The sequence below is a fragment of the Peromyscus californicus genome, unplaced genomic scaffold (assembly GCF_007827085.1).
Source record: "Peromyscus californicus insignis strain IS unplaced genomic scaffold, ASM782708v3 Scaffold_4__1_contigs__length_199733344, whole genome shotgun sequence".
In the NCBI taxonomy this organism is placed as follows: domain Eukaryota; kingdom Metazoa; phylum Chordata; class Mammalia; order Rodentia; family Cricetidae; genus Peromyscus; species Peromyscus californicus.
Window position 1 is genome coordinate 40,537,596 of NW_026294562.1, and position 18,379 is coordinate 40,555,974.

Consider the following 18,379-nt stretch of genomic DNA (forward strand, 5'->3'; position numbering starts at 1 on the left):
TTTGGCCACAACACAATGTGGCTTCCACATAATCAGATTCAACTAACCAACTGCAAATTGAAAATATGTAGAAAAACAAACCAAACCAAACCACTATAATTGTTCCGAAAATATAAACTTTTCCCTTGCCATTGTTCCTTAAACAATATAGTGCAACAACTTCTTATAATGCTTTAACATTGAAAACAGTCTACAGATGATCAAAAAATACAGGAGATGTGTATGTGTGGATTGTGTGCAAATATCATGTCATTTTATACAAGATTGTGAACATCTATGGAGTTTAATATTTGCAAGGTTTCCTAAAAAAAAAAAAAAAAAAAAAAAAAAAAACCAGCTCCCCAAAGACTACTGCTCGCCCTCCTTTCTAGTTTAAACTTCTATCCTTTCTGTGACATCCCCTACATTCCTACTCACCAAATCTACCATTCTGAGCAGAGCAGGCCCTTTCTCAACTCTGGGCTTCCGAGCAAGACTGACAAGTTATAGAATCTCACTACTTCTCTGTGTCCTGGCTCTGCTCCCCTAGGCAGGGTGCAGAATTAGTATCCCCATCCTGCATCCACTAAAGAAGGCTTGAAAGATGCTGAAGAAGAGGAGGAAACAGACATCTATTTACTTGATATTTTTCCCACCTCTCTAATGTGAGCTCATTCATCTTTATACCAACTGACATACGTAATGAATAAATTAGTGAGAGATTGCGGCCTTGGATGAAATGTGACATTGTGAGGACAGACAACTGGTTAGTTGAGACACTGTGGCGAGACATTGTTAGGAAAATCTCTCTTACATTCTAAGAGTCAAAGAGATTGGATTTTTTTTCCCTCTAAAAGTAGTATTTATTTAAAGAGAGAAAAACAAAATAGGATGTTCATCCCTTGGTTCCCTTCCTTCCCCATTCCAGCTGTTATTCACTCCTCCAGGACTGAACCCTGGTTAGGGCCAGGTAGCAGGACAGCCCTTCAAATGAAGTCCACAACACTGGCAGTGGCGGGGGGCATCTTTTCAATGGAAGTATTGTAGAAAGTCTCAATGTCTTAAAGAGTCTTCTTGTCTTCTGTTGTCACCATGTTAAAAGTCACACCCTTATGGTCAAACTGACTACCACCACCAATTCTGTGGATGTAGTTTGCCCTATTGGTGGGACAGTCATAATTGATAGCTTCTGGACAGCACATCAGTGGTAATTAATACTCTTCTAGAACCAGACTGGAACTCCCTCATGGTCATATCTCATATCTCTACACATGGCAGAAAGAGTGAAATCGCGGGCATGCATCTTCTCATTGAGCCTATCGACACCTTCCTTCTGGTATTGGTAAAGATTACTGCCTGGGTGACACTCAGTGTATCGTACAAGTCAGTGCGTCAAGCTTCCACTCCTCTTGTTCCACACTGAGGTATATTGGCGGATACCCTCCAGGGTCAATTTTTGCTTCTTCACAAGAATCTGAATGTGAACTTCTTGGTGACCTCAAGGACATCAGAAGGCATTGCAGCCGACAACAAAACTACCTGGTACTGTTGAACTTTTGGAATATATCATAGATATGGTCCTCAAACCCATGGCTTAACATTTCATCTGCCTTATACAGTGCACACATCTTGATGTATTTGGGGGATAGGAATCTCTGGTTAAACATATCAAACACCTGGCCAGGAGCACTCACAATGATATTAGGAAGCTTCCATCTACAGCTTCTGCATCTAAGCATATACATTGGTGCTCCCCAACCAGGCAAGACAAGAGGCACCCATGCAGTCTCCTAGTGCCATAACTATGCTTTATAGCTGCTGAGCCAATTTATGAGTGGCCTTTAGATGTAATTTAATGTGCTGAAGAATTGATATGGCGAACATAGCTGTTTTCCCAGTCCCAGAGTGGGATTGAGCAATCATATCATAACCCCCTTGACACAAGAAGAATGGTTCCCTGCTAGCTAGCAGAGGCCATCTCAAAACCAGAGGCATAAATACTGCAGAGGAGGTATTGTGACAGATTCATGTCATCAAACCTCATTCCAGTTACTCTTGATGATGCCTGTGGACTCCATCCTACCAGAGCCATTATCTCTGGATGAAGAATCCTGACTCACAGACATGATCCTTAGTGTGACTGGAACTTTTGCTGGACCTCACAGCCAAGTTAAGAATACTCCTTGAGGCTACTTATAACTTAAGACTCAGCCTGCCTGATTAGCCTGCCTTTAAGAGACAATGTACCAATCAACCTTACTGGCCTTGATTTCCTATGTAATCAACTTTTTACAAACTAAGTTGTAATTTTAAGTTAAGTACTCTCCCATGTTCCTGACCCAGGGTATGTCATGGTAATAAATGCTGAAAATAGTAAATAGGTTGAAAGCAACCTTAGAAAACAAATATCCACCCTAGACGCTGGAAGCCACATGGATACAGGCTGGTAAGACTGTCTACACTGATGCTTACAGTACTATTTGTTATCTGGGACAGTGGGGCTCAGTGAGTCAGTAAAGCCTCATTCCTTGTGAAACTCCAAGATTTCTCTAAAGTGCCCCCCATTCCTTCCCCATGTGAGGCTTTCTGTGCTGTTCAATAAATAGAGTGAAGCCCTTTGTTAAGGACAGACATGCACACTCAGAGACAGGGACAGACAAAGGGCATTCAGGCAGGCAGGCAGATTCAGACTCATACCATGGGCAGATTACAGAGAGGAGGCATGAAGAAAGAGAAGTGGAGTATCCCGATCTGGGCTTGGTAAACCTCCTGGAAGGAAAAGTGCTTTGATTTCTTTTCTTACTGCACCATCAATGCATTGCGGGGACTCAGAGGTTATTATTATTGCACTTAAAGTGACATGAGACAGGACAGAACGATACATCAAGGCAGGAGTGGGAAATGCCTGTTATTCATTCCCCAACATTCCCTCCTCTTGTCCTGGAAGCCATTACCAACTAATCATGTCACTTTCTTTTGTCCAGTCTACGCTCGGGCTCAAAATTCCTTCCATTTTGTCAGCTCCTGTGATTCATCCCATAATCCTAGCACTTAGAAAGCTGAGGCAGGAGGATTGTCACAATTTCAAGGCCAGTGTTGACACAGCAAGGTTGTGTCATTCCTCTTCCCCACTGGGGTGGGGGGCGGGGGCGGGGGTGCGGTGCAGGAGAGTGAAAGAAAGAAAGAAGAAAGCAAGCCAGCCTCTTAATTTAATTTTCCACATGCTTACTCAGAAAACCACATAAAACTGGGGCCAGCTTTAGGAAACTGCAATACTCAGCAGATGGTATTAAAACCAATCCTTTGAGTAGATGATACGGCTTTGAGTAGAGCTCTTGCTAACGTACTTGAGGTCCTGGATTTAATCCCAACTACCTCAGATAACAAAAACAAAGCAAAACAGATCCCACTGAAGGGTAGCTTTTCTGTACACAACACCTGATAACAGAGAAAAAGAAATGATTTAAAAAACCAAACTGATCCGTATAATCAGTTTACACAATCATACTTCAGCCACACAGCCTAGACTGCTTCTGCACAAGAGTAAAGTGCATGCGACGCCTTCATGTTATGTCATTCTTTTCTCTGCTGTGACTACCTGCTCAACTGTTTGCAAAGACAGAAATAGAAACATTACTTGTTGAAGTTCACGAGGTACAAGAAAGTGGTACGTGGCGCCGGACCATTCCAGTGGATGGTGTACCCCTTCTCCAGCATGACGACAGGCTGGTACTGTGGGGAAATGGCCCTCTGGTTGATACCCCGAAGCACCATTGGGTGGGATGGGTATTCATCTCGTGTGATGATCATGCTAAGATTCGGAGTGTTCCATGTCTGAACATACACCTTTAAGAGAAAGTTAAGAATTGAGGGGAAGTGAATAAAAGATGAAACAGCTCCAAGAACTTACCCAGTCCACGTCAAAGGTCTGTACTTTGAAAAGAGATTCTGTGGTAAGTGCCAGACCAAATAAGCAGTGGCCAAGTGGCCTAAACCATGCTTACGATGCAGCCTGCTTAAGGTAGACATGGTTAAAACCAGACCCCTGTGCTGCCAGCCAAGACCATCATCAATTCCACCACCACAGGCCAGCTGATTCATCAGAATGGAGAACGTCTGTGGCTTACACAGCTTGCCACAGAAACCACTCCATCTGAAGAACACCAATCCAAAACAAATCAGCAAACACGGGAAAACTGATATGCCTCCAGGCAAATCCAAGACTCCCTCCCTGATCCATGGGGTGGAAAATTCATATCAGAAAGCTCTGGCTAAAGACCTCCACTTGCCCAAGAAGTCATTTTTCACCCATTCAAAAATAAAAGCTAAAAAGCTCTCTACACCATCTGGAAAAACGTTAAGCTTAGATAAACTGGAAGGTCCTGAATTTTTTCCAGTAGCATTTGAGCCACGTTCCAGGCCAAACTGAAGCCTTCTGCCAAGGCATCCTCCGAAGGACACACCTCAGAGCAATTTCCTAAAATAAATCAATATCCAGCAACACATTCTCCAGGAGAATAAAACCATACGCAGACTCCTGACATTTTACCCACAAGCACTAGACTTCTATGACTTTGTTCATATCGGCTACTCCACTTTATGAACTTGGAGTATCTTCTCAACACTCACTCCTGCTGAGAACCTTAACCCTGTGCTGACACCACTCAAAGATTCAAAATAGAAGCAGGAAACATATGACTAGTGATTATCTTCCTTTAAACACATTTTTGGGGTGTGTGTGTGTGTGTGTGTGTGTGTGTGTGTGTTCATGTGCACACAGTTGTGAACTCTTGCATGTGTGCGAGTGTGTGGGCACATGTGTGCATGAGATTGTGAAGGCCAAAGGATGCCCTCAGGGGTCATTCCTTCTCAGCCACTATCCACCTTGTTCTCTAGGACAGGACCTCTTACTGGCATGGGCCTCATCAGTTAGGGTTAGGCTGCTGGTCAGCAAGTCCCTGGGATCCACCTGCTTCTGTCTTCACAGCATTGGGATCACAAGCATGTACTACTTTACTGTGTTATTCCCCGGTCTTTAAATATATATATTCAGACCGGGCAGTGGTGGTGCACACCTTTAATCCCAGCACTCGGGAGGCAGAGGCAGGCGGATCTCTGTGAGTTCGAGGCCAGCCTGGTCTACAAAGCGAGTTCCTGGAAAGGCACAAAGCTACACAGAGAAACCCTGTCTCGAAAAAAAAAAAAAAAAAAAAAAAAAAAAAAAAAAAAACCCCAAAAAAATATATATATATATAGTACAGACATGGCATACATGATTTATTAGCCTAAGTGTATTCATATTTAGCATGTACTTGAGAGAGAAACAGACGGACAGATACACCTTCTGCCTTCTGCCAAAGGACAATCTGAGGTAGTGTGCATAACTGTGGGCTCCCAACATTAGCACTGTTTTTTCTGAGTGCTTCATCCTTCAGGCCCATCAGGAGCAGATGGAAATTCCACCTCAAAATATTTACAAGCAACTAAAGAATAGCAATTCAGAAAAGCCAGGTGTGGGGGCACATGTCCTTAATCCTGGCACTCAGGAGGCAGAGGCCGGAAAATCTCTGAGTTCGAGGCCAGTATACAGAACGAGTTTCAGGATAGCCAGGACTACACAGAGAGACTCTGTCTCTAAAAAACAACAACAACAACAAAAAAAACAATCAAACAAACAAAAACAAGCAACAATTCTGTCTTGACATCCCATGTCAAAAAATGCACACTGTATTACTTCTAAGTGAAAGCAAACAGCCACAGATTTGGGCTTCTGCCTAAATTTCAAATCTTCAGGAAAGAATTTCTGACCCGTGGTTCTCCCATTCTTAGAATCTCCTGGGAAGCATTATGACTCAAGCCTTCCTTCAGCTAAAATAGAAATAAAATGACTACTCTGCTTCCTAAGGTGGAATGATTAGGTTCGTATCTGAAATAGCATTTCAAATCCAAAGGGCCAAATGGTTGATGAATAAGAATATACAGTATTTAGTTAAAAACTGGAACTTAGAAAAATTATGAGCTATATAACTATATACTACATACTTTACAGACACAACATCTTCATTAGTGAGCATTCTCCATTTTCAGTCAGTCTGACATGTACGTGCACGCTTGCGCGCGACTGCAGCTACAAAAAGAGTAAAGGCTCCTCATTTTTCTTTTGGTTTTAATTTTTGAGTATCCATAGAGTCTAAACATTGATGGGGACATTTAATGTGGATCCGGGCAAGTCTGAATAAGAACAAAATGAAAGATGGGGATCACATCTTTTCTTTTTTATTATGCTGTGACTAACTCTCCATCCATTCCTCATCCCCTCCGAAGGACTTGGTGCTCTATCACCTTTTTGTCCCCCATCTGTTGAAAGGAATGAAAAATTCCCACAACAAAGGAGTTACAGGAAATGCTGTCCAGTCTTCATCATCCCTCTGACGCCCTTTACTGCTCTACAGAGAACAATCTAGACTTTTTTTTTTAATTTAAGAGTAACATTCTTTTACAGCCATTTCAAAGTCGGAAGAGTAATGAAGAATTCTGCTCTAAGGCATTCTAGGCCAACTACAGAAGGCTAAGAGGATGAAAACCACATCAAACTTGGGGTACTGGGGGAAGCACCGTGTAAGAACCCACAAATGCATGCACTTGTGTTTAGCAGGCTGCGAAGCCAAGGTCAGTGACAGGGAAAAAAAATAACTACACACAACAAAGGCAGGCATCTGGTATTGGCCTTCAGTCTAGTGTGACTTAGAGCGTCCTTTATGCTCAAACCAGCCCCTTTCTTATTCCTTTATCTCCTGTTTTTTGTTTTTTTTTTTTGAGACACATTCATACTATGTAGCCTAAGCTAACCATGAAGTAGAGATCTATCTTCATTAGCCCCCTGAATGCTGGAATCACAGCTATGAACCACCATGCCTAACCTAGCAATCTATTACTAAATCCCACACTTTTACTGTCCTAAACATGGGGCTAAGGATTCGGTCCTCTTCCTCCAAATTTCTGGGTAACTGATGCTTCAGCTCTGTAAGATCTTCCATCATCCCAAATCTCACAGTTAAAACCAGCCTTGTGACTTACAACCCTGCTCTTCAAATGGCAGCTGGCTCTTCAACCAGCCAGACCACATGCTAAATGTGTTCCCATCCTGCCATTCTCCTCATTAAAAGGTATTCTTATTAAAAGGTTCAAAGGAATTCTGCATGGCCAAAGAATACCTTTTAACATACCCTCCTCTCATTTCAGCAAATAACAAAATCCAGGGTTCAATTCCAGTCAGCCTGACTTCAGAGTCTGTGCTCTTAACTATGCATACTTGGCAAATAAGCCTCTCATCTGTTAAAATACACCCCAGCTTAATGGTTTCAAAGAAGTATTTCCCTTTTGTCTGTGCTATCCCTCTCATGTCTCTACAGACTATCATAATACCATTAAGATTTTCCTGGATTCCTTCTTATCTTTTTATTGCCAAACCTCATTTCTTTCCTTGGAACTTTATACTTTCTCAGTGACTCACTGACATTCTGTCTCAAAGTTGGATTTCACAGAGAAAAGGACCCTGAAAGCAAAGGACATATCCGGAATGTACTAAGAAAAACTACAAGTCAAGAAACATCAGACCTACCTACCTATTATGGTACTTGCCTACAGTCTCAGCCCACAGGAAGTGGAGACACAGCCAGGAAGATTGGAGAACATGGCTTCTCTTGTCCAAGCTATCCCAACTATATCTGACTAAGTGCATTGACCTCCCCTGCCCTCCTGACTCACTTCTCTGATTTAACTGCTTTGGGGGAGCTTTTAGTAAAATGTTCTTCCCTTCCCTTCCATTATCATTCACTTTCCTCCCCTCCCCCATAAAAACTGTGCTTGGGAAACCTCCAATCACCCTAAGGAGTTGCCACCTCCTCCCAGAGGGTAGCACTGCCAGGAGCTGCAGACCTGGACCTCCTGCGGGCCTACCTGGGCATAGGTCCCACTGCAGACCACTGCATTCCACTTGGTAACGTTGACACAATTCGGATGGCGGATCAGGTAGTTGTCCATCCTTCCCACATAGGTATCCTTGTAGCCTGTCACGGAGCCATCAACGTCATGGAAAATGGAGTTCTTATCACCATCCAGCTCACAATCCTCAAACCAGGGGCCAGGCTTTCCAAAGAAGACGTTCAGAGAGACCTGACAGCAGAGAAAACCAGAGACGTCACAGAAGCAGATTCCTGCCACAGAGCAGTAGGGGTCACAGGTCACTGAGGTCGTTGACCATGGTAGCTAATTGATCTGAGTTCTATAAAATGACATGCTTGAGCGAAAACATTTCTAAAGCCTCCTGAAGCTCAACTGGGAAACGTTAAACTGCAACTTCAATTTTATTCTGTTTCCCCCGCCACTTAAATGATAAAGCTGGGGGAAGAGAAAGTGGAACCAGCCGTATCTACTTGTAAACTATTATAAACTCCACATGTAGCCGGGCATGGTGGCGCACGCCTTTAATCCCAGCACTTGGGAGGCAGAGGCAGGCGAATCTCTGTGAGTTCGAGGCCAGCCTGGTCTACAAATCAAGTTCCAGAAAGGGCTGTTACTTAGTAAAACCCTGTCTCAAAAAACCAAAAATAAATAAATAAACTCCACATATGAGATTCTGTGCATTTCCCTGTAAGGAAATTAAACCTGAATTAAATAAATATACCAATAATCATTTTGCTTTGCTCCAAATGACATAGTTACTTATCCATACGTACCACTCTCACCCAGTTAAAAAAATTAGTATAACCCAAAACCGCCGCAAGGTGTTGGTGCTGGCTTAAGACGGCAAGATTCTGCTGAACTCACTAGAATACGCTAGAAAACAGGTGCTGCTGCATCTCTTCTGAACACAAAACATGCCTGGCTCTGGAGTTACTTTAAAGCCTTTCCTACGAGGCTGGGGATGTAGCTCAGTTGGTGGAACCCTTGTCAGAGTATGAAAGGCCCTGGTTCGAATCCCTAGCACAGCAGATAAAAAATAATAAATAATAAAAAAAATTAGCCATTAGCTATTTCCCATTAGGAGCAAACATTTTTCAGGGCACACAAAAACACTTCTGTGTACCCCTCAATCATAGGTGCATGTGTGTCAACAGCACATCTAAATAATAAACACCTCAATGGAAAACAGCATCGCTTGGAGTCGGCAAACTATTCCCACAGCATCCCTACCACAGGGAGGATGGATGAGCCCCTGATGCAGTCACTATGGATTCTCTTATGCTATGGCTTCGAAAAAGCTACCTCAAGCCCTATTTTAAACTCGGCAAGTGTTTAAAATATGTGGACATGATGAAAGAACCATAAGCTATGTTCTAGTTTCGGCTGTCTGTGGGTCAGAGAGCTGGAGGCTGTCTCTCTCATACCACTGCTATCATGGAATCAGCAAGATGAAGCAGGCCTGAGGTTCCAAGAAGACTGTCCTCTACATTGTGGGTAATGGAGAAACTGCTAAGAAAAACATTCTGGGGGCAACTGCACCATAAATACAAGTTCTAAGTCTTCTTTATAGTATTCTGTCCAAACCCAAATTTCTATCACATTACTTCAATATGCCTCTTAATTTTTTATTCCCAAGTTTCCTACAAGCCACAGAAAAGTAACCACCAGTCAGGACCCAAATCTCTCAGTGGAGATGGGTCCTCTGTCCAGCTTACTACTCAATGTCCCAAAATCATATGCCATCTTATTCCTATGAAGCTGGACAACCTCCCGATACCATCTCTCTGTCATTATCCTGTTGAAGATATCATCTACTGTCAAAAATAGCCCTCAGTGGGATCAAGTGTATGAGTTAGGAGTTGCAACTATATACACATTTCTTCCTGGCATTCAGACTCAGTGCAAGTCCTTTGTCTGGATGTTGTCTTTGGTTATGTGTTGTTCCCCTCCCCCACCACAGTCCCTGTGAAGGAGCCATGAGAACATACTTACCTGTGGACCAAACTTCACAAGGGAAACGTTATTCCTGGGTGTCGTCTGCCAGGAATTCTTCATGAGGAAGCCAATTGCACTGCTGTACCTGTCTGGAGTTGGCACATATTTTTTGAAAGTGCTCTTTGTGAGATGAATAGGCCCATCATAAATCTGAAAGCCTCGAATTGGGAATGTCCTATTAAAATACAAGGTATGTTTAATAAATGTGGGCCAATTTCTTTCACAGTATTTATGCTTTATGAATACTCTAAGTATCCCATAAGCACCAAATAAAATTCCAAGACATAGTGGTAAGCAAGACACAAGTTCTAATAGAGTGAAAATACAATATCCTAGAAGAGATTACAAAAATAAAATAAAAATAAAGATAACTGCAGATAATTGGTGCTATGGAGACAATCAAGATTCAGGAATACAATAGACTGAGTGTGGAGAGACATGAGGTTTGGGGTACAATAGGTCTTTCTAAAGAACTTCCCTGAATCAACTCAGTGGTGATGTTTTGTTTAGGCCTGGGGATGTAGTTTAGAGGGATGCAATTGTAGAGTGATTGCCTAACATGTCCAAGGTCCAGGATACCATGCCAAAAATGAGGAGGAGGAGGAAAAGAAGGAGAAGGAGGAAGAGAAGGAAGAGGATGTTTCATTTGGTAATTCTGTGTTTTTGTTCTAAAAGACAAATCTGTGTGAGCAGAGAAAGCCTCCTGTTTAAATTAGAAGGAACCCCAACTGTCTGATTAAAACTATACTTCATGTATAGACTCTGGTTAACTCAGAACCTGGGTCTGAGGCTCATTTTGGCGGTATCTTCATTATATTTGTGGGAAATCTCAGTGATGTTCTCAAGACCCCAGTTCCAAGCTGATGCCATGGTCCACCGAGAATCAGCCCATTGTGGGAATGCTCTCTCTGGGTGTGAGTCATGACGAGGCAGGGAAGTGGGACAGACAGACTGTCAGTTTTCCTGGTGTCCTGTGCTGGATCCTGTCTGGGCTCTTGTCCTTGTGAAACAGTGAGCATGTATGACTCTGTATCAATCCTGTTGGATTATGAATATTACTAGAAAAAGAACTCTGTGTTTTGTATGTTGTGGTGCTGAAGGCTGAACCCAAGGATTCATACATTTGAGGAAAGTGCTCTCTGTACCTGACTGTATCCCCAGTCACACTTCAAGAATCTTCAGTAGCTGACATTTATCAAATGTTTGCCAAGGCCTGTTCTAAATAGCTCACCTTCATTCAACCCTCATGAAACACAAGCACTACTTCACATAGACAATCTCTCTGTGCCACTCCTCTGCCTCAGACCCAGGTGCTGGGTTAACTAGCTTTGCAGGATATGCTAGTGCTAAATGCTGTTTTAAGAACTCTGATTGTCAATTCAGAACTCAGAAAATTGGGCATCGATCTACCTCAAGACCCAGCTATATAACTCTTGGCCATATACCCAAAGGACACTCCATTCTACCACAAGGACACTTGCTCAACTGTGCTCATTGTGGCTTTATTCATAATAGATAGAAACTGGATAGATAGACAACCTGGATGTCCCTCAGCCAAAGAACGGATAAAGAAAATGCAGTACATTTACACAATGGAGTTTGTGTAACTCAGAGGCTTAAAAAAAAAATGACATCAGGAAATTTACAGGCAAACGGATGCAACTAGAAAAGAAATCATCCCGAGTGAGGTAATCTGGACCCAGAAAGACAAACATGATTATATACTCACTTATAAATGGATATTACAACCCATGGACCCAGAGAGGTTAGGTAGAGAGAAAGATTGGGGGCAAAGGAACATGGATCTCCCTGGGAAAGAAAACTAGAATAGATTCTGAGGGTGATTGGGGGCAGGTGAGGACCAGAATGGGAGGGATCAGGTATGTGTGGGGAGAGACAGCTGGAACTAGGGAAGCCTTGGGGGGGGAGGGGTGGGGGACTGGAAACCTAGTGCAGTGGGAACTTCCTGGAATCGATGAGGGTCACCCCAATGAGGACTCCTAGTAATGGAGGATACAGAGTCTGAACTGGCCATCTTTTATAGCCAGGGAAGGCTTCCAGTGGTAGGACTGGATTATATTCCATTAAGTTGTTGGCCAAGGAAGTCCCGTGGAGATCTCTAACAACCCAGGCTGATGCTAGGACAGAAGGTCGCCCTCTGAAAACTGACAGAGGGGCCACATTGCCAAGGACGACTTCCACACAGCTCACTGAACGTAGAGGTCTAGTTAGTGTGAACTTGGAGCCTTCACCCATACATGTATCCAGTCTCTTTGGCACAAGAAGGGACTCTGTAGGCTACATTAAGAGAAACCTAAACACCAGCTCAGCCACAAAACCCTCCACCTATGATCTGTCCTGACTACAAGATGTGCTGGGGCAATGGTGGAGCAGAACCTGAGGGAGTGGTCAACCAATGTTGGGTTTAACTTGAGGCTCACTCGACGAGAGAGAGATAGAGAGAGAGAGAGCGAGCTCATGATCTACACGGCCTGGATGGCCAGAAACCAGAGACTGAATAGCCCAGAGACCTAGGGTAGAACCAAATACCACTGGTAAAGAAAAAAAAAACAATGAAATGATTCCTAATGATATTCTGCTATATTCATCAGTGCCTTGCCTAGCTGTCATCAGAGACTGTTCCTCCACTGCAGATGGGAGCAGATACAGAGACCTACAGCCAGACAGAGAAGAGTCTAAACTGGAGGTCTCCATTGGATCCCTCCCCTCAGAGAATGGGAACCCCACAGAAGAGGTGGGGGAAAGACTGTAGGAGTCAGAGGGGATGAAGGACACCAGGAGAACACGGCCCACTGAATCAACTAAGAAGGGGTCACATGGGCTCCCAGAGACTGAAGGGGCAAGTATGGGGTCTGCATGAGTCTGTACCAGGTCCTTTGCATGCATGTTATGGCTGTTAGCCTGGTGCTCTTGTGAGACTCCTAACAGGGGGAGCTGGCATGTCTCTGACTCTTTTGACTGCTCTCGGGATTCTTTTCCTCCTGTTGGTTTCCTTGTTCAGCCTGAACATGAGGGCTGTTGCCTTGTCTTATTGTATCTTGTTTTGTCCTATCTGGCTACTGTCTCTTGCACACCTGCTCTTTTCTGAAGAGGAAATGGGGTAGGGGTGAGAGTGGGGGTCTGGCAGACACATGGGGTTGAAGGGAAGCTAGGAGGAGTGGTGGGAGGGGAAACTGTGGTTGGGGTGTATTGTACAAGAGAAGAATCCATTTTCAATTTAAAAAAAAGTTCACACACAAAAAAACAGGACTCATTATGATGACCGAAAACCTGCCCCATTCTGCCCCCACTCCCTCACCATCTTAACCACACGTAATTACATGGCCTCAGCTGGGTTCTGAGTCGGCTTTGGCATCTACCGACTTTCATTTTCTAGGGCTCTTTTCAGAGGTAATTTCCCTTTTCCAGTGGCTATTTCTGAAAAACCAGCATCATGAATTGCAGGGAAACTGACCTAATGTCATAGTTTATGGTTTGGCAACTTTTCTGTCTCAGGAAAGAAAAACATCAAGAGAAAAAAAAATCCACTTATATAAGGTCTTATGTAAGGAATAAGAAACAAGAGCAGCTCCTTCATAAAACTGATAATAAAACCTATGACATGGATAATTATTAATGCTCCAAAATCCCATGAGGATAATAGAGAATAATAATAATGGTAATAGTGGGTACTGTTAATAAGACAGGAAAAGAGCCTGAGTAAGGCAATCTATCCAGGCTTATTACAGGAAAAGGCTCTGTCTCCACTGTTTAATTCTCCACTGCCAAAGTCCAACTCACCTGTTCCTAGGTAGTGTCCGAGGCTTCTGATCTATTCCCCCTGTACCCATGTACTTGTTTTGGCCACCTTGAAATCCGTAATTCCTACTCTCGCCGACAAAGAGAGATTCCGACACCTCCTGGCTCGAACCTTCATCACTTGGGAAGCTCCCATCACTGGTGAAATGAGGACAGTGATTAGAGACGTTCTTGGGGAAGTTTGAACTGCCCCCCAAAGAAGGCAAGCTATCACTTAAAAAGCTAAAAGGTAAAAACTTAATCTAATAGTGAAATCCTTAGAAATTGTCTTTATACTATAAAAATTCCTTTTATCAATTCGTGAGTTACTTGAAAATTATATATAAACACATGAAGTTTAATTTACTAGCAACAGCTGATTAGCCTCAGGCAACAATGAGTTTGCATAGAACATGGCAATTAAGTGACAAGCATGTGTAATGTGGCCAGCAGAAAACTCATTATCTACAGAAAAAACGAGTTACATAAAAGGCTGGCGGTGCAGGGCAGCTGCAGAGTGTATCACCAGCACGGATCAATGTGAGCCCCAGCACTGTGGAAACACAGAAACACACACACACACACACACACACACACACACACACACACACACAAAATATTTAGTTTGCATTTCTAAGTTAAAGCAGGTTCTAAGAGGAAAGTTATTATTTTTAATCTTCACACTGTTTATTTTCCTCTTTCATTTCATCCTCTATTTTTAAAGACTTTTAGCCTAAAGTTCAAGAGTTTTCTTCTAAACACAGTTAACAACTACCCTACCCTTCTCTGGAATTTCAGAGAAATTTTGTCAGAAATGCAATTAGTCTTAAAAAAAAAAAAGTAAAAAAAAAAAAAAAAGTAGGTTTTTTTGGCCCTCTAGTGGTACCAGGAAGAGAATGATCTTTTTTCTTTCCTTTTTTTTTTTTTTTAACTAATAAATTATAAAGCAACCTCCCCACCCCCCATTCCCAAACACACAAACAAAAACACTACAGGTGATTTTTTTTTTTTTTACCTTACAGCTTTAAAGTGATCAAATGTTTGAGAGCATTACGAACCTGGCAAAGGTCAATCCCTTTCCGTTATCTGCAAACCTGTAAGGGGAAAAGGTGACAGTACATCTAAGTCATCAGGAAACAGGGAAGAGGCAATCCCCTCAGTGTGTGACCAGGAAACCCTAGAGTCCTGACGCTCACTCTCCAACCACACAGAAGTTCAACCTCCCAGTCACCAAAGCATCAATTCCAAGGCCCTTAAGGGTATCAGGTTCAAATCCTGACTTTGCCAACTGTGACCTGCTTCTCAACCCCTTCCCCTCCCTTTTCTCATCTATAGTTTGAAATAATAATACAATCTTTCTCATAGGATTCTCGAGAGAATTAAATATATTAAATCATTTCAAGTATTTGAATAGTGTCTGGAACATAATAAATACCATATAAAGATATTAGCTAAGCCGTCTGTTTTTAATCATTATTTTTCAGAAAGAATTATATTTCTTCTATTTGCTTTAAATTTTTTTCAGTCTGAGACCTAAGCTATCCCTACAGATTTAATAGTGTCAAGGTTGGGAGTAAAAACAGTCAGAGATGGTGGGGAAAAGCCAAGAAAATAATGGTCAGTGGGAGAAAGAAAATTGAAACTTTTCTTTCTAGACTGTTGAACACTAAAACTGAATTCACTATGCACCAGGCCTCTCTTAAAATCATGCAAGTGGAGGGAAAAAAAAGGAGGTACCTCCTGCCTCCAGTAAGATACAAATCAGCAGGCGTATTAAGATGGACTTAGGAAACTTTGGTTTTGAGAGGAATGGCAAGAAGATCAGACAAACTTTAAAGAGTTTCCAAGAACAACAACAATAGAAATAAAATAAAATCAAAATTTAAAACCCCAGGTAGTTTCAAATTTTTATTTAGCTCTTCAACATAAATAGTGTTTGGCTGTATAAAGCTAAACTCCGGGTTTCTCGTTGGCCCACTGAAGCTTTCTCATGTCACCAGACAAGTTCAGTTCCCTCAAAATGTCATTCCTCCAGAATGACAAGATTCAAAACATCTGCAGTCTGTGAACTATATCATCATCCTCAGAGCTCATCCTGTCTGTTAATAATAATAATATAATGATTTCGGAAACTACAGCTGTACCTTCATTCTACTCAGTTAAAAAAAAATAAAATCCAACCAGCTGTGGTGGCACTCACTTCTAACAGAACTTGCAAGGAAAGTGGAGACAGAAAGATCAGGACTTCAAGGTCATTGTTACACAGTGAGTTCAAGGCCAGCCTGGGGTACCCAAGGCCCCATCTTCAAAAAATAAAAATAAAAAACTGAAAAATAACCAGCAGCGTCAGCAGACGTTATCTCTGTAGACAATACTCACGCTGAGTTCTGGACAATAATGTCGCCTCCTCTGACCCAGGCACCATTATCATTATTTTTAAAAGCAATTAGCCTGTCAATGACAGCAGCAACACGTGGCTTTTCAGGGTCCGCATCCTGATGAGGCCGGAACCTGTGGGGTGAAAAAGTGAAGTGAGCAAAGGAAATAGAAACTATCTGTGTATATACATGCTACAGGTCAAGAGGCAGGATTTAAACTGAGCCAAAACAAACAAATAAAAAAAAACCCAAAAAGTTAAAGTACAACTTAATCATTTATAGTTCAAATACATAAAACAATTACATTTATTTACATGTAAGTTTCCAGAAAAAGTGCTTTCATGTATTCTTCAAAGATTAATGTATAGAAGGCTTCTGTAAACACATGCACATGGAAAGTCATATGCAGACCAGGCACTCCTGTCTATCTTCACAAAATTTAAATTATATGTTATTAACATGTGCTCACTGCAAAAACTAATCACATATTTCAACATAAACCTATATGAAATTATGTTATTAAATTGTATGCTGTTTAGATGTTTTTAACTAGACAGACAAATCTAAATTCAGCAGATGGCTTAGAAATGCCTAAACCTAAAAAACCAACTGAATTTTTTAATTACAAAGACTGCATTCTCATTTCTTTCATTCAACAATATTTACAAGGACCTTAATGAAAATGTCAAAAACTGGTCACATAACTCAATTCCATATGCCTACCACTTTACAAAGATAGAAAAAAGAATAAAAAAAAACTTAAATTGAGTTTCAAAAATCAATTCATTGCACTGAGTGTTTCAGTCACACAGGAAGGAGCCTTTGCATGCTGCTGCTACTATAACTGTGGGCCCATGGTAGGTGCCCGAAAATGGCAACAAAAGAAGCATCTTTGTGGGAAGAGAACCCAGCACAGGTGCCTCAGACCTGTGAGCTCCACACTCCTCTGTACTCTATACCAAACCACTGTACTCTATATCAAACAAGTCACTGGGGAAGAAGAAATGACGTGGGAAAGAGGGAAACAGAAAGGCACACGTGTGTCCCTTCACTCAATAAGCAATGGGAGGTCAGCGAAAGCAGGAAACCAGGAAACCATGTGATCAGATCCCCACCTCACCCCACCCCCAACTTCCCACCCCTCCCAATATATCACAGGATGACATTTGGTGAATGGATTGTAAGACCATACCGAGGCCCCTTATGTATTTCTGATGCTGGTAGAGCAGACTGGAATGGAGCATCAGGGATGAAGAGTATATCCAAGTCTGGTGCCCTAACTAGCTCAGACCGAAGAGGTAAAAGGCCTTACATTGGGCCAATACAAACTTTCCTGGCATTGCACTTACTGTTGAAAAGCTTTACCTAAAGTTGTTACAGAAAGTCAAACAACTAGACGAGCTGGAAGGGAACTACGTAACGTTCTAAATGAAGACACACAGGTACCATAAAGCAACATGTGATCCTCTGCTACAGCTTCCTCATCTTTTCTGACTTCTCCACACTGTCCAATCACTGATCATTTGCACCAAAGCAGTGGCCCCGATTTCAGCATCTTCATTTGGCATTTAGAAAACACGGGCTGGAGTGATGGCTTAGCAGTTAAGAGCACTAAGCCATCTCTCGAGTCCCTTGATTGTTAATACTGATGACAACTTGATGGAATTTACAATCATTATAGAAATACATCGCTAGCCATATCTGTGATGAATTTTCTAGACTGGGTTAACTGAAATAGGATGATCCACCTTAAATGCCAGTGGTACCATTCCATGGGCTGGGGTCCTGGAAAGATGAAAAAGAAACAGCATCTGCCTGACAGCATTCCTCTCTCTCCCTGCTCACTGACTGTGGAGTCACGGTGACCAGCTGCCTCACACTCCCGCCACTATGCCTTCCTTCCACGCCATGACGTCCCTCCTTAAAGTGTGAGCAAACATAAACCCTTCTCCCCTTAAGGTGCTTCCTGTAAAATATATGGTTACAATAACAAAAGTAACTAATACAACACTCCCCCTCCCGATTGAAATGTACTAATTAGTTATAATGCACTAATTGGTTATAATGTCTCACCCCCATCCCTTTTAAAAAGTTCTTTACGAAATCCCCCAATTTCAAATGAAGTTCTCTTAAGAGTCCCCATCTTTGAATTCCCATCATTTCACATCTTGCAGACACGGAGAAAGACTCATCTGATAATTAGTGAGTCAGCTTCTTCTCTGGAACAGACTGAATATGTCTGCTGGAGCCTACGATCATGGTGT

At 42.2% G+C, this 18,379-nt stretch overlaps 1 protein-coding gene and 1 pseudogene across 5 annotated transcripts in view; both read right to left on the reverse strand.

Moving 5' to 3' along the window:
• The window catches only part of Cemip2 (cell migration inducing hyaluronidase 2), an 83,244-nt gene that overhangs the window by 18,020 nt on the left and 46,845 nt on the right, over positions 1–18,379 (reverse strand). For all 5 annotated transcript variants that reach the window (XR_008223174.1, XM_052762973.1, XM_052762971.1 and 2 more), the window contains 6 exons: positions 16,117–16,248; positions 14,796–14,831; positions 13,741–13,896; positions 9,937–10,114; positions 7,939–8,154; positions 3,617–3,825 (listed from right to left, as the gene is read on the reverse strand). Coding sequence is in view for 4 of the 5 variants with exons in the window: in XM_052762973.1 (XP_052618933.1) it covers positions 3,617–3,825; positions 7,939–8,154; positions 9,937–10,114; positions 13,741–13,896; positions 14,796–14,831; positions 16,117–16,248 (927 nt within the window). In the remaining variant the exon portion in view is untranslated. The remainder of the gene's footprint in view (positions 1–3,616; positions 3,826–7,938; positions 8,155–9,936; positions 10,115–13,740; positions 13,897–14,795; positions 14,832–16,116; positions 16,249–18,379) is intronic.
• On the reverse strand, positions 363–3,609 carry LOC128125511 (eukaryotic initiation factor 4A-I-like; annotated as a pseudogene).